Source organism: Leopardus geoffroyi, chromosome A2, assembly GCF_018350155.1.
Source record: "Leopardus geoffroyi isolate Oge1 chromosome A2, O.geoffroyi_Oge1_pat1.0, whole genome shotgun sequence".
Classification (NCBI taxonomy): Eukaryota; Metazoa; Chordata; class Mammalia; order Carnivora; family Felidae; genus Leopardus; species Leopardus geoffroyi.
The window spans coordinates 168,977,148-168,993,471 of record NC_059331.1 but is presented as its reverse complement, the minus strand read 5'-3'; the positions used below and the strand labels follow the sequence as shown (position 1 = coordinate 168,993,471).

Below are 16,324 nucleotides of genomic sequence, written 5' to 3'. Positions count from 1 at the left end.
TTACCCACATTGGTGTGGACCAGGCAGGAGAGTGGTGCAATTTGGACAAGTGTGCTGGACTGAGGAGCCCAGGTGAAGGCTTTGTTGGTCAGAAAAAGGAGGGGGCGGCTTCCTCTTAAAGAGAACTCTCAGTGGGTGGTGCCGATATATTACTTATAGCTGAGCCCAAAGAACACCTGATTTCTTCTGTGGTTCTTCCTCACAGATGCAGTTACACTAGTGAAATTTGGTCCTGGAGGATGTGATGAGATTCTATTTTAAGGCTATTTCTTCTCTCTGTGGTGAAAGCATGAATAGCCATTGTTAACACCCTGCTACCCTCCCCGATCTGTCCTTTTGGGCTCAATGCTTCAGCCCATTAACTTCTTTTAAATTTCTCCCAGGTGAGCACTCCCAGTCAGCTTCTCTGTCACGGTTCAGTGTTGCCCTCCTGGTTCACGGTGTGCTGGTGCTGAGAAACTTGCCTTCCTGTTTGGGGGTTGGTGATAAATAAGTCACTCCGTACATGCCTGGCTTCGGGCTGTTTAGGACTGAGCATCGGATTCCGTATCATTGGAGAGTGCTCTGGTATTCCACATCATGTCAGGTGTGCCGGAAGCATGGCTCACACCCCTGCCTGACTGGAATCACCCTGGGTGGGGTGGGGGGACCCTGGCTTCTCATTCAGGGGCTGTCAGGCCCAGAAGGCCGGGCTCTGTCTGAAGCAGGGGGTCCTCATGGGCCACGTGCACTGGCTGTGCCAGACGGGTGAGCTCCCAAGTTTGCAGGTAACCCTGTCACTTAGGGCTCAGAGACTTCAAGTATGTGCCTAGCACCCTTGGCTAATAACTCATTTCTGACCCACAGGGGTCCTCCCACAGTGCTTTCTCCAGGAAACAGCCAGCGGCCTTGTTGCTGCGGTGACCAGGGAGCACTCCAGCTAATGTTCTTGTTTTGGCTGTGCTCTGGGAGTGCAGCTTGGAAAATGCCAAAGGGTGGGTTGTTGTTGCTTTATTAACTTCAGGTCCAGATCAGGCAGTGGGAAGAGGAGGAAGCAAACCAGATGCATTTTAGGTCCACTTGCATTGTGTTTGCTTGAAGATAATGTTTTATTTTTGTGTGTATTTTGTTAAAATGCTAAGTGAACGGTGTAGGAAATTTATACATATGCTAGGAATTAAATTCTCTTCTTTGGTCTCATACTCTCTACAACTTATTACAAACAAGATACAATGCACTATTTTGATCCTGAACTAAACTTTAGTTCAAAATTTGTCTTTCTTGCTGTAGATTATCCAATAGGTCTTTACCCAGCTCTCAATCTATTAGATTGGGATAAGAAAATAGATATGCTGTGTGGACAGTGGAGAAGGAATAGCCCTTGAGTGGAAGGTCTGGATGGGGTTGCTAATGGGGTTCCTCCAGGTCTGAACACGCGTGAACCCGTGTCACCTGCACAGCACCCTCGTGAGATGGGGGTATGGTCCTCCTGGTTCACAGAGCCTGAAGAGGCAGGTTGCTACCTTACCTAGGGTCTCCATCGAGGAGTGCCCTAGAGCCCCTGCTTACCTGGCTGTGTTGCCTCCCAGTAGCTTCACCCTAGCCTCCAGAGCAGTGGGGGAACCTGCCCTCTGTTGGTGGGGGCTGGGGGAGCCCTGACCTGGGGGTGCAGCTGGCATTCCAGGGGAGAGCCTGACCTCTGTGGGTGAGACTGGAACTTTGGGGTGGCCCTGACCTCAGTATGTCGGGGGTGGGTACTGACCTCCAGAAGATAGCCCAGCTTCCAAGGGAGCCCTGACCCCAGAGGGCTCCTGACCTCTGGAGGAGCTTCTTGTCTTGGGCTCCTGAGGTGGGCAACATAAGCCTCGGTGGTGATTTTTCCACCTTCATAGACTGTAGTGGATTGACTGTTAGCAGAGCTTCCCAATGTGAAGTACAGAGTGCTTTGAATAGATACAGAGGGTAAATCAGTGTTGATCTTTTCTGACAGCCGCCACTGTTACCAGGGGGCATCACCTCTTAGGAATCAGAAGGGGCTTTCCTCTGGCACAGCTGGACCTTTCCCTGGAATAAAATTGGGGGTGATGGTAGTGGGTCTCCAGGCGACCTTGCTGCCCTGGTGGGAAGAGTGAGTGCATTGGGTTGAACCTGCCAAGCACATGGGGACATTTGGGGGCTTTCCTTCGCCCATGTGCTGTCAGCAGTGGGAAGGGGCTCCACCTACAGTGGGCAGGCTGCCAATCCATCCCTAAGATGCACAGCTGATGGCCACACCTCATCTGTGATTTGATTCTGTGATCCTTTATTTATTTACTTTAAATGTTTATTTATTTTGAGAGAGAGAAAGAGAGGGAGGGAGGGGTAGAGAGAGAGAGAGGGAGAGAGAGAATCTCAAACAGGCTCCATGCTGTCAGCACAGAACCCTATGTGGGGCTTGATCCTATGAACCATGAGATCATGACCCAAGCTGAAATCAACAGTTGGATACTTAACCCAATGAGCCACCCAGGTGCTCCTGATTCTGTGATCCTTTAGAGGAGAACACCCAACATCTGCTATCCTCATAGAAGAAAGAGATTCTATTATTTTTTTTAAAAATAATGAGCTTCCTGGTGCTGGATAGGAAATTTTATTAACAGACAGTACACTAACAAGTGCTGATCTCTTGGCCTGAAAATAGTTGTTTTTAGATGCTATTTAGAGATGATTACAAGTGTGAGGTTCCTAGCAGCTCCTAAGGCAGGACATTGCATAGCATCCTGACCTGAGAGGTATGGTGCTGTCCCATTCACAGTTGCACTTGCAGACCCTGTGGCTGCAAACCATCATTGCTATTGGTCCTTACTCAGCTCAGGTGAGCTTCAGAGGTAGAGAGATCTTGTGGGCACAGATCTATCAGGAAACTGCCCTTCCATTGGTCTCGTGGTTCAGGGCACCTCAGCCTGATCTCACATATGCATGAGGCTGAGAGCGTGGGCAAGGGGTCTGGGGAGTGAGTTCCTCAGAAACTACTGTTTCTGAGCTTTCTCCATCCCAACTTTGGAAAAGACTGAGGAAGTATGACCTTCGAACCCAAGCCTGGTGAGGGTCTTTGATGACTCAGCCAGTTTGATATGGTTTCATCCAGATGTCGAGGACTGGCACCTAATTGTGGCATGAGGTCTGGCCTCCGATCCCAAGAGGGCAGGGCATGCCTGGCAGATTGCTCGAGGGTGGAACTGACATCAAAGTTGGTTAGGGCTGGAGTGACTTCTTTTTATTTTTTATTTATTTATTTTAAAAAAAAAATTTTTTTTTTCAACGTTTATTTATTTTTGGGACAGAGAGAGACAGAGCATGAACGGGGGAGGGGCAGAGAGAGAGGGAGACACAGAATCGGAAACAGGCTCCAGGCTCCGAGCCATCAGCCCAGAGCCTGATGCGGGGCTCGAACTCACGGACCGCGAGATCGTGACCTGGCTGAAGTCGGGCGCTTAACCGACTGCGCCACCCAGGCGCCCCTTATTTTTTATTTTTTTTAAAATATGAAATTTATTGTCAAATTGGTTTCCACACAATACCCAGTGCTCATCCCAACAGGTGCCCTCCTCAATACCCATCACCCACCCCCCCCAAGGGCTAGAGTGACTTCTTATTCCATGTGTGCCGTTTGGAAGAGTGATGACAACAGGTGCCTGGAAGGGCATGGAAACGTTGCTAGGAAGAGCTCAGGTGGAAGAAGGAGCCACGAGAGACCCACAGCTAAGAGGAATGTGATTTCTGATTTCATGGGCCTTCATACATCCTCACACAGATGCTGGAAGAAACACTGCCCCCCCAACTGAAAAAGCTCAAAGAAATGTGGGACAAAAATAAAATTGAGTTTTGATCATGTTGTACATGTTGAGTTTGTTCACTGGCTTACTGCCAACTCCACAGATTACTGAGTGTCTGCTCTATAAAAAGATTATGCTGTATTCTGGGGAAATAAAGGAGAAAAATGGGGTCTTGGGAGAGCTCACAGCAGTGGGGAGGAGACTTCCCAAAGAGAAGATGGTCCTGTTTGTATTAGGACAGCCCAGGCTGTCAAATCTTTGAGGTGTAGCACCATGAACGTGGCTTCTCACGCATATTCCGTGTCTCATGGGTACATTGGGACATTCATCCCACACCATCACATGGGGATGCAATGACCCAGGAGTATCACATGCCTTCATCCCTGTGTTCTGTGTGTCTCTTCTTAGAAGGACACTAGTCATTGCATTTTGGGCCCACCCCAAATCCAGGATGATTTCATCTCAGGATGCTTACCTAATAACATCTGCAAAGACTGTATTTCTAAGTAAGGTCACATTCTGAGGTCCTGATTAGACATAAATTTTGTGGGGACACTATTCAACCCGTTACAGGACCCTATTCCCAAAGGAGTAAAGAGCCACTGACATTTTTGTTCTCACACTAGGGTTGAGGAAATGGATGTTTGGAGAGGTTGGTCTTGCTCAAAGCCTTTATCTTGTTTGGGACACACTGGGAGCCTCTGATGTGCTTCCCAGAGATTAAGTCAGAAGAAATCTTAGCTGGAACTGAAAGTCAGAGAGCCTCTACACCATCACTTTCACTCTGCAGACGTAGAGAAACTTGTTAGTCTAGAATTACCTGGCAGGACAGTGATGGAATATGTTCTGTTTTCTCCTTCTGCACCTCCCTCCCCAGGGGACAACATGCATGTTCTTGTTATTGTATTAGGTTGATGCTTTGATATTGGGGAGAGAGCTATAGAAAGAGGATGGTGCTCTTGGGTGGGAGTGTTCACCTGGAGGTGTGGGCATAGGTGACTTGGTGTGGGCTGCATTTTTGTTAAATGGTGCCAGAGAGGGAAGGTGTCCAAAGACCTTGGCAGAGTCACCAGCAAACGCACTCAAGTTATGCACGCGGCCACTGGAAGAAGTCAAAGGGGAAATCTGGACGCTGGGCTGAGTCAGAAAACTACTCAGGTGAGCATCTTAGTGCGTGGAAACCACATAGGCATGCTCCTCGTCTTCTGTGGTTTGCAGGAAACTTTGGAGAACAAGTGCATGGTGTCTCCTCAAAAAGGCAACAGCTTTCTTTCTTCTTAAAACTGGATTTTTGACAGGCAATGTCAACACATTTTTTTTCTCAGCTCTTTTCTTCAGTTCTTAAAATACTTCTCAGATCCTGCAGGAAATGATCTGAATGTCTTCACATGTGCGCGGGCCCCTCTTCTTCCCGAGCATTGGGTTTGGAGGAACCCTGAGCTATCATCTGGCCAAAACCCTGCCCTTGGGCAGGTGAGGAAGAAAGCCAGCCACATGTTACCTGCTCTCGAGACCTCTTGGAAGGTCCTTGACCTTCCCTTTCTCATCCAGAGGATTCAGTTGGGTTGGTTCCTAAATTCCGGTACATAGCTGGGTCTCAACAGCTTGAATGTCTATTCTCTCTGGGCATTTTCTGAAGTTTGGAAAGTGGCAGCAGGGGCAGCAGCAGCAGGAGCATTTGTGTGAGTCTATTTTTTTTCAGCAGTGAGCCGCCATTTCCTTTTTTGGGAATGATGGTCTGTGGCTGTCCACGCCTCGCATCTGGATGAGGCCTTGGTCCTAAGGATGAGGGCTTGCTGTCCAGCCCAACATGGTGGCAGTGGCTTGAGTACAGATGCTGAGGGGAAGCGCTGCCCATCCCCATCCAGTCCAGCCTTTGGCCTTCCACTTCTCAGAAAGAGAGTGTGGCTGCCCATGGTCCAGCAGCTGAGTTGTGGCAGAATCCAGCTTAGAAAAAGAGCCTTGCGTGTGGAAAGCACACCCTGATGGTTTTCTCACACACCCCATGTGCCTCCTTCTAGGCCCTTTGACAGGTTTTATTACTGATGACTCCCAGCCAGTATTGCTCATGGCTGAGGGACATGGGGATCGTGTTAAACACATGTAACTGATGGGCAGTTGCATGAACCTTCTCTGTCTGCAGGAATGATCTGAGGGCTCTGGTCAGCCACCCGTCTGTGGGGTGCCATGAGTACAACCTCTTCTCAGGCATGTGTCACTTGTGTAGAGGTTGGCTGGTTTTTCTGCCTTGCCGATGTGACCCTGGGCATTTCTTCAGAAGCCATAGCAGTCCACAGGTCTTAGGTCTGGCTGGAGGCAGAGCTGAAGTGGGAGTCGCCGGTGCATCAGCCCCCAGCGTGGGTCAGTAGTCGGTCCTGGGTCAGGAGGAGGTGGGCTGTGTGATCTGTGCATGTTTCTACATACACCTCACTTTGCATCACCAGGTCCAGGAAGCCACAATCACAGGCAGAGTGGATGGCTTCCAGCTGCAAATGTCATCTGGCCAGTCCTAAAGATCTCCCCTTTGCAAGAATCCCCCTTTTCCCATGCAAGATGCCTGGGTGAGCCCTCACCTCTTAAGCTGGCCATAGATGTGTTATCAGGGCCACCACAGGCTCTGTTAAGTTAAAGGGATAATTGCTCGTAGAATGAGTCTGGGGGTGGCAGGGGCTTGGAGAGAGAAGCTAGTTGCTTGTGCGCAGGCTTTCCTTTGTTTCCTGCCATTTCTGTTGACTTGGAAGTTGCATGGGCCAAGAGGAGTCAGCATGCTATGACAGGAAAAGCTAGGATCCAGTAGGCAGAGAGGGAAAGATTAGGACCTGAGGTCCCTGGGTGGGGAGAGACACATACTTTGGAACAATGCTGACCACAGCAGATTCCCTCGAGGGTAATGTTCCTCTTAAGAACATAACAGACCCCACCTACTCTCCCTCAGGTTCCCCTCAGGAATTTGACAAAAGACCTAACTAAAAATAAGTAGTAGACCATAACACATATGACCCTCAAGGAACACTATGGCCACAGACCACCCCTCATACAATGGAATGGAGCCAGTCGGGAATGGACAACCCAGCACCTAGAGTTATCAAGCCAATAAGGACCTGAGAAGGATCGAGGGGGAAGGGAAGGAGGGGCGACCCAAACCTTGTAGAACAAGGACCCTTGCCTATAGTCACAGGTATTCGCCTTTGAACGCCCTTCTCTGCAAAGAGAGCCTTCCTATTATTCTTACTTCCTTACACTCTAATAAACTTTTGCCTGCTGCTCATTGTATTCTGTGTCCATCTCTTCATTCTTCGAGGCGAGACAATGAACCCCGGGTACTGAGGTAAAAAACCCTGCAACAGTCCAGCATGAAAGAAATGATTACCGGTCACTTTAGGAGGCAGTGGAGGCAAGATCGGAGTCTTTGGTTTTGTCATTTCCAGTTTTGCTCCTTCTCAAGTTCTCAAGTGCCTGTCGGGTGTCAGGTGGCCTGTTGGCCTTTGCGGTGACCCGGGCATCACTGTCCGACTGGACAGAGCTGCTGAGGGACCAGGCCAGGCCAGCCCAGTCCTGACCATGGATGGAGAGGTTGGCCTTGGCCAGCACAGTGGCCAGCTGGTGGGCTGGTGCTTCTTGAAGGAAGCAGGCTGTGCACACTGTATGGTGAACGGGTGTTGGCCCTGAGCACAGTCAAGTGAACGTTAATGCAGAGCCGGGTGCAGAGATGAGGCCTGGGGGCGGGTAGGGCGGGCGGGAGGCAGAGTTTCTGGGCCAGATGCTACATCTGCCGGCAGGTTGGGAGCACAGAGATGTTCCCTGGGCCGGAGGGTAAACCTGGGATGTTCATCCATCTGGAGGTGCCCCTTGTTCATCTGTAAAATGGGAATAAAAATGTGTAATTTCCGGGTGCTGTGATAATTAGGAACATGCGTGGTGGGAGAGGTAGGATGATTGCCTTTTGATACTTTTTTCTCTTTTAATTAAAGAGGGTAAAGTGATTGCTAGAATGGGTGGCAAATAACTCTGTATCTTCTAAAATGACATTGCTATAACAGACTTTCAAACTGTCTTTGGTAGCTATTGGAATATACAAGCAAATTAATAAAAATATCACTGGGAAGTCCAGTGTTTATGTTAGCAGTATTTATGTTTAAAATGTTTATTTATTTTTGAGAGAGTGCAAGCAGGGGAGGGGCAGAGAGAGGGGGACAGAAGATCCAAAGCGAAGTTTTGTGTGAGTCCCCTTCTTCCCCCATCTTTTACAGTTGTCACCATAGTCAAGTTGCAAAGAGGTGGTCCTATGTTCAATGTAGTTCTGCAAACACAGGGGAAACATTTATATTATGCAGTTACCTTTTCTTATCATGTGGATTTTTCTGAGCCCACTGAATTACCCATTTTATTAATTTAATTTTGGCACACTTAGGAATAGCTGTCATTTTGCAGAAACAAGTAATGAATATCTACTTTCTCCTAGTTTCACTACCCAAGAGAAGAGCTTCCTGGAAGATGCTGATAATAACAGTTTCACAGGGGGAGAGAAACCTGTGGGCTGATGCCCTCAGGCACTGATCTCTTCTTCCTCCTTTTCCTTTTAAATTCTATTTGAAAAATTCCACTATAGAGGGAGCCACTCCAATCTAAACTACCTTATTAACAAGGTGTGGCCTAGGAAGAGGAAAACCATGCTTTATTTATTTATTTTTTTGGTGTATTAAAATTAAGACTAGGCATAAATATATTCTTATTAGCTTTTTCATTATTTTATTAATATCTTATGCTGCCTCTGGTGGTGTTTGCTTTCAATCCCAAAGATACTGCAAAGATGTGTTTTGATTATACATGTGTTTAAGATTACAGAACCAAGAGTATTTCCTTTCTGATAGAAAAGACCACCAGATGTCAGTGTAACTTAAGGAATAAAAATCTCACACACCAGGTTGGTGCCTTTGTCATTCTGTCTATGCAGGTTTCTTTCATATTCTGGCTTCCTTTTTTTTTTTTTTTTTTTCCTGCATTCTGACTTCTAAAACCAGGAGGAGCTTTAGGGCGCATGCACATATGCCTCTCAAAGACGATAACTGTTAAATGTTGTGGGAGACATCTTCTTGCTTTCATTCTTCTTCAGGTTTTCACATAAATGCGTTGCGAATTCATTCTCCATTCCACTTAGCAGTATGACATTTCAGGATCAAGGTTGTTTTGAGCCATGAGCACAGGCTTCCAGGTCAGGGTCGTGGTGGCACTGTGTCTAGGCTCCTGGGGGTCTTCGGTCTTACTCTGGGCTCAGAGTGTTGAGCTTGTCTGAGGTCCCAGCTGCGGGAGGCGGGTGGGGACAGTTCTCTTTCCACGACCCGGGGTGTGTCCTCGCTTTCTTTTCAGGCGGCACGGACCCGTGGGCTGTACGCTTTGTCTGTTCTGTATTTGTAACATTTCCCCATCACACGCCTGAGGAGAGTCAGATTTGCCCAAAGTCACTTGTGGGTGTGCTTCTGAAGCTTTGTTTCCCAAGCTGTTCGGTGCCGGGTGACAAAAACAGACCTGAAACGACGACACGAAACTCATGACTATGGTTTGAGTACAGAAGGTATGCATGGAAACTGAAGAAGCCGGTGGTTGGGCGAGCAGGACTGTGGGTGCAGAAGTGACCTTCGAGAGCTGTGCGGGTGGGCGGCCCGGGGAGCGGGGCCCAGGCTCAGAGTCACTGAGCACCAGTCACACGGCATGTGGTGTGGAGAGGGTCCTGGGAAGGAGCTGCCAGTGGGGGTCCCTGGAGAGGTGGCCGCCCCTCAGGCGCCGGGTGTGCAGCTTCTTCCCTTCATGTGATCAGCGCACGCTCGGATCCCAGTTCTGTGGCGTGAGGTCAGCATCTACGGCCGTGGCACACCGAGTTTCTACTTCGCACTTCCGAAGGGTCTGGGTTTCCTGAGCAGACTGTCCACAGTCAGAAGAGTTTCACTTTTCTAAGACTGAAAAGAACCCGAATTTGGGTAAGGCCGGAAAACTACATTCTGAATACATTCAGGAAGTAGCGGATACCGTGGCACTAGATGAGTCATATTTTGCAGCAGGGAGAATTGTGTAGATAAGACCCCACGTATTAGAGAAACTCTTGAACCTTGTTTCTGCTGCCTGCCGAGTCGGAGGTAGGCCCGCAGCTCCCTTTGTGTCTCAGGCCTGTGGTAAGAGAGCGTTTCCTCCAGACGTCTGTTCCGGAGAGGCAAGCATTTCAGGTGTTTTCAGTAAGAAGACCTCAGTCCTGGATGGAGCCTTGGTTTACAGCCCAAAGGAAAGATTCTGCAGTTTTCCCTCAGGCCGTGCAAACTCTGTGGCCACGTCTAGCCTTGCCTGCCGGCATCTGCATCGCTGGATGGTTTGTGTGGGACCCACAGCTGTGTGTGTGTGCCCCCAGCTGAGAGGGTCCGCAGTGCCCTCTTTGGGGCAGAGAAGGGCAAGGCAAAACACAGCTTCCGGGTGGCGGGGTGGAGGTGCTGCCTGCTTTCCCAAGACAGGCCTGTCTAGAAGTGTCAGGACCACGATGGGCTGTCAGATGTCGCTCAGCACAAAGTTGACTTACGGATTGCAGCCAAACCAGTGCCTTGAGCAGGGGTCCCCTGGCGGGGGGGGTGGGGGGGGGCTTGTCCCCTGGGGTAGGACTTGTTCCTGGGGAGGGGGCTTGTCCCCTGGGGTGGGACTTGTCCCTAGGGAAGGGGCTTGTCCCCTGAGAAGGAGGCTTGTCCCCTAGGGTGGGTCTTGTCCCAGGGGTGGGACTTGTCCCCTGGGTGGGAGCTTATCCCTGGAGGCGGGGGCCTGTCCCCTGGGGAGGGGACTTGTCCCTGGGAGGGGGCTTGTTCCTGGGGTGGGACTTGTTCCGGGGGAGGGGGCTTGTCCCCTGGGGCAGGACTTTTCCCTGGGGGGGTGGGGCTTGTCCCTGGGGGGGAGGGGCTTGTCCCTGGGGGAGGGACTTGTCCCCTGGGGTGGGACTTGTCCCTGGGGAGGGGCTTGTCCCCTGGGGTGGGACTTGTCCCTGGGGAGGGTCTTGTCCCCTGGGGAGGGGACTTGTCCCTGGGGGGAGCTTGTCCCTGGGAGGGGGCTTGTTCCTGGGGTGGGACTTGTTCCGGGGGAGGGGGCTTGTCCCCTGGGGCAGGACTTTTCCCTGGGGGGGGTGGGACTTTTCTCTGGGGGGGGTGGGACTTATCCCAGGGGGGTTGGGACTTGTCCCTTGGGGAGGGGCTTGTCCCCTGGGGTGGGACTTGTCCCTGGGGAGGGGCTTGTCCCTGGGGGAGGGCTTCTCCCCTAGGGAGGGGGTTGTCCCCTAGAATGGGTCTTGTCCCCTGGGGAGGGGGTTGTCCCCTAGAGTGGGTCTTGTCCCCTGGGGTGGGGGGGCTTGTCCCTGGGTGGGGGGAGCTTGTCTCTGGGTGAGGATTTGTCCCCTGGGGAGGGGGCTTGTCCCCTAGAGTGGGTCTTGTCCCCTGGGTGGGGACTTGTTCTTGGGGAGGGTGCTTGTCCCCTGGGGTGGGGGGTCTTGTCCCTGGGGAGGGCTTGTCCCAGGGTGGGGGGCTTATCCCTGGGGTGGGGGGTCTTGTCCCTGGGGGAGGGCTTGTCCCGGGGGGGGGGGCTTGTCCTTGGGGGGGCTGGAGATGTCTCCATCAGAAGCCTCAAGCCCATCTCCTGTTCCACAGACCTCTGGCAGAGGTGGGCCACGTCCCTGCAGACTCAGGAGGGGAGCCCTCTTCCCTGAGAGCTGTGCGTGTGAATCAGGGTTGTGGATGGTGTTCTGTCTTCCAGCCAGCTGTTGGGCTGTCATCACACTAATGGGCTAACGTACCTCCTAGTGGCAACTTCTGTTTGTGCCTCTGAGCTCACAGCATTCCTCATCTTGAATGCTCCTTTGGTGATTAATCTTCAGCTGCCTTGTAGAAACTCTGGTTTTGTGTTTCATCGTGTTGTTCTAGATGTACTCCTCTCCCTTCCCTAGCATTAGGACATTATATTTGTATCAGTAAAATAGACATTTAACATCTTTGGGGGGATCATACACTCTGATGAAGTGATTTTTATAAAATTAATTTTTCTTCTTGTCACAGTGGTACCTTTCATTATGGAACATTTAGAGAATTCACATAATCAATAAGATACAGGTCGCTGTGGGCTCCCCATGCCAGTATTTTGTTCTTGTTTTCATGTGTGCTTTGTCAGTATTTCCTTTCTTGGTGGATGTGTGAGTATTCACAGATGAAGTCACAGTGAACTTTGTGACTTTCAACCTGCATTTAAAATTTTACTTACTACATAGATTGGTTGCTTTTTATGTTAACCTAAGGTAAAGCAAATATCCATTTGCTCCCTTTCAATTTTGTTGATTTTTTCCGAAGTATATTTTCCTAGAACCGGAATTTCAGAACTCTGAGGAATCCAAAAGACGTCTCAGTTCTATGGCACTTACGGGTCTGATTTCTGCCCCATTGGTATCGCCCACTGATGTCACCCCAGTTCATCCATTTAAGTGAATGTCTCCAGGGTGAGTAAATTCTCACTCTCAGGAGCTTCAATCTAATGGGTGCTCACTATGGCCAGGAGAATGGGATCAGTCTGCATGTTGCTACGTGTTCTCATGTACAACCAGGAAAGAGAAGTACTGTTATAGGTCATGCCCTGGAATTATTATTTTAAAAAATTTGTACAAAAAAGGGAATTCCCTAACAAGGGCTTTTGTGTAATTTGCTTCTTTAGCATTAAGCTTGCTTCATATGGTTTTTCCTGAGAGGCCCTGTCAACCAAGGTTCTGATGTTTGAACCTTTGCCAGGTTAGGTCTTTCCCTGTCATGTGTCTGGATGTATATTTTGCCCTGCTTTGCCTCCCATGTGCACATGAAGGCATCACAATGCCTTAATGGGAGAGGTTTTACAAAAATCTTGGAATAGCCTTACTGGAAAGGGGCAGAATGCTCATCCTGCCTGCCTTGGGAAGGGCTCATGTAGAACATTCTGGGACATGGGAGACATGGGGGACAGAGTAGCAGGAAATCTTGAGGGCCCCGTGTGTTTGATGGAGATGCATAAAATCAGGAGTGGCATTAAGGAACAAATGTGTCTAATAAACAGCTTTGACTGCTATTCAGCTTTTCTGGATGGTGCTAGTTATGAGTTACATTGTGTCTACCCCCAAACTTGATATATTGAAATTTTAACCCCTAGTACCCCAGAACGTGACCTTATTTGGAAATAGAGTTGTTGCAAATGTAGTCAGTTAAGATGAGGTCATTAGGGTGGACACTAATCCAAATATGACTGATGTCCTTCTGGAAAGGGGAAATTTGGACACAAAGACAGACACAGAAGGATGACCATGTAAGGACACAGGTAGAGACAGCTGGCAACATACCATGGAGAGAGAGTTGTCACCAGAAAGTAGCTCAGCGGACACTGTGGTTTGGGACTGTGAGCCTCCACCACTGGGAGAAACAAATTTCTATTGTCCTAAGCCCCAGTACAGGGGACTTTGTAACGGGCCCGGCACATTACCACAGGCTGTCCCTTGAGCTGAGACTTAGTTCCTGGTCCATTTTGGTATGTCGGTCACCTTCTTGCTTCTCCCCCAGCTGCTTTTTTTTTTTTTAATACGAAATTTATTGTCAGATTGGTTTCCATACAACACCCAGTGCTTGTCCCAACAGGTGCCCTCCTCAATGCCCATCACCCACCTTCCCCTCCCTCCCACTCCCCATCAACCCTCAGTTTATTCTCAGTTTTTGAGTCTCTTGTGGTTTGGCTCCCTCCCTCTCTAACTTTTTTTTTTCCCCTTCCCCTCCCCCATGGTCTTCTGTTAAGTTTCTCAGGATCCACATAAGAGTGAAAACATATGGTATCTGTCTTTCTCTGTATGACTTATTTCACTTAGCATAACACTCTCTAGTTCTATCCACGTTGCTACAGAAGGCCATATTTCATTCTTTCTCATTGCCAGGTAGTATTCCATTGTGTATATAAACCATAATTTCTTTGTCCATTCATCAGTTGATGGACATTTAGGCTCTTTCCGTAATTTGGCTATTGTTGAAAGTGCTGCTATAAACATTGGGGTACAAGTGCCTCTATGCATCGGCACGCCTGTATCCCTTGGGTAAATTCCTAGCAGTGCTATTGCTGGGTCATAGGGTAGATCTATTTTTAATTTTTTGAGGAACCTCCACACTGTTTTCCAGAGCGGCTGCACCAGTTTGCATCCCACCAACAGTGCAAGAGGGTTCCCGTTACCCCAGCTGCTTTGGATCTCTGACCCCAGACTTGCACCTTTTCTCACTCACTAGCTCTTTGCCTTCCTGCCCACACCCCGAAAAACTCGACTTCCCATTTGAGTGGGGAAAAAATGCTCATTTAGTCTTTGCCCCAAAGAGTCTCTTTTATTTTTTATTTTTTTGAAAGTCTGTACAGTCACTTAAGTGACAGTCATAGGCAAAACCAGTGCAGTTCTCTGCAGAGCAGAAATAATGTCCTGACAGGGTTGCCACACCCTTCCTGGTGTGATGGGAGCTAGGCTCTGAGAGTATTTTTAAGTAGATGCACACAGAGTCGTGTATTTTGGGGGGAAAGAGAAGTTGCAGATGAGGCTGCTGGACCAGCCCTGAGGTCTCCTCTGGCATCCTTTGACACTGAATTTGAGGCTGTGCAGGGCTTGAAAAGATAGGAGTGGGGAAGTCTGACTTTTCTTTCAAGTCACAAGCTGTGACATGGCACCAGGAAGATGCAGCAGCCACCTGTGTCCTAGTACACCCCTCACGTCTGGCTGGAGAAGGACTGAAGCCCCCATTCCGGGGACCCGGAGGGGAGAACCATGGACAATCCACTTAAATGCTTGGTCTTGAGAAAACCTTCAAGTTTGCCTGTTTCTTGTTTGTGCTGGACTCTCCATTCTCTCTTCTCTTCAATTACTGCAAACCCTGAAATTAACCTAGAATGTGCAGCCGTCAAGAGAAGGCACTAGTGGCACACTGTAATTTGATGGAAAGGAGCATTTCCCCTTGCACACACTTTTACAAATGGAATTCGGACATGTCATGTGTTCCATCCCTCCAGTGGCCCATGCATGATGCATGTAGTGCTGTGGATAACAGAGACCACATGTGTGCACGTCTGCTTGATTGGCAGAGATGTGGGGTGGAAGGGGTAAGTTCCCTCTTTCCACCTGTAATTATCTTTCTGCTTCAGATGGCACCTTGGCGCTAGTGCTGCACATGCTGAATACACTTGGAGGGTTGAGGTGGATTGAAATGAAAAAGGCATCCGTCATGATAACCTCCTGGGAAGCCTGATGGGATGGAGACCACAACAAGGTAATTGGGTTGCAAGAGGAACATCTGGTTTTCTGCCTCTTTGCAGTAACTGTAGAGGTAGTCAGATGGGAAAGGAATTTGGAGGTGGATAAACTCCTCATGCTCAGAATCATACTCTTGTTCAATGACTTGAAACTTAGAGGAGGAAGAATGGGAACTCCGGCATGCTGCACCCCACGCACAGCCTGAGACACAACCAACCACACACTGGCTGACCTGTCAGGCCAGAGGCCAGGCCATCAGTCCACTGTGCAGGAGGGCTCTGTGTTGCAGAGAGGCCTCAGAAAGGAGTTTTATCTTTTGCTTTGCACAATTTGTCAGCCAACCTGAATGCGGCCATGAGGTAGTAAGTTGTGTTGTAGGAAATGGCACTAATGGTAGGCAGGCACCTGAAGATCTATTTTCGTTCTCATGTGAAGGACAATTACTTGTTATCTCAGGAGGGACCCTGTACTGTAATTATATCGGCAATTACAAGACATGAAAATTCCAGCTAATGTACATAGCCCTGCTTGCAAAGTGTCATCGCAAAGACATCAGTACCTAGGAAGTTTGGGCATGTGGCCCGCACAGGCATGAGGAGGAAGTGATAGTTCAGTCTAAGTAAAGGGAGATTACAGTTATTACAAGACTGACTGGGGATCACTAATATCTATCCACAAAAGACTAAATCAGATAATCTCTACATGCAAAAATTGTCTAGGGCCATCCAGTAGTAACTCAAGTCTGAGAATCCTTGGAGAAGTCTTAGTTCAGTTGAGGGGATTTAGTTTTATAAAAAGACAGACAGGAGGATTCTGGGAAGATGATAGAGCGGGAAACACCAGGAAACTGTCTCCCACCTGGACAGCAGCTGCAGCAGAAAGACTGTGTCTGACTAACTATTTTGGAACTGTGGAGGCTGCTGAAGGCTTGAACTTCCAGAAGTCTTAGATAGTAAATTGGAGTTAATTTTGGTTGCAGCTATTTTAAATTTTATTTTATTGTTTTATTTTTTAAATGTTTTATTATTTTTTTATTCTGGAGTGAGAGAGCATGAGTGGGAGAAAGGGGCAGAAGGAGAGGAAGAGAGAGAATCTTAAGCAGGCTCCATGCACAGCCTGGAGCTGGACACGGGGCTCAATCCCATGACCCTGGGATCATGACCTGAGTTGAAATCAAGAGTCAGATGTTCAATTGACTGAGCCACCCAGGCATGCCTGGTAGATTTCA

The 16,324-nt window shown here is 49.0% G+C and overlaps 1 protein-coding gene across 4 annotated transcripts in view; it reads left to right on the top strand.

Annotated features, from left to right (window-relative positions):
* The window catches only part of PTPRN2 (protein tyrosine phosphatase receptor type N2), an 809,741-nt gene that overhangs the window by 146,869 nt on the left and 646,548 nt on the right, over positions 1-16,324 (top strand). The window contains exon 3 of one of the 4 annotated variants that reach the window (XM_045496336.1): positions 14,988-15,112. The exons of the other annotated variants lie outside the window; for them this stretch is intronic. Within the exon in view, the coding sequence (XP_045352292.1) occupies positions 15,091-15,112 (22 nt within the window). The 5' untranslated portion in view covers positions 14,988-15,090. The remainder of the gene's footprint in view (positions 1-14,987; positions 15,113-16,324) is intronic. 4 annotated transcript variants of the gene reach the window in all.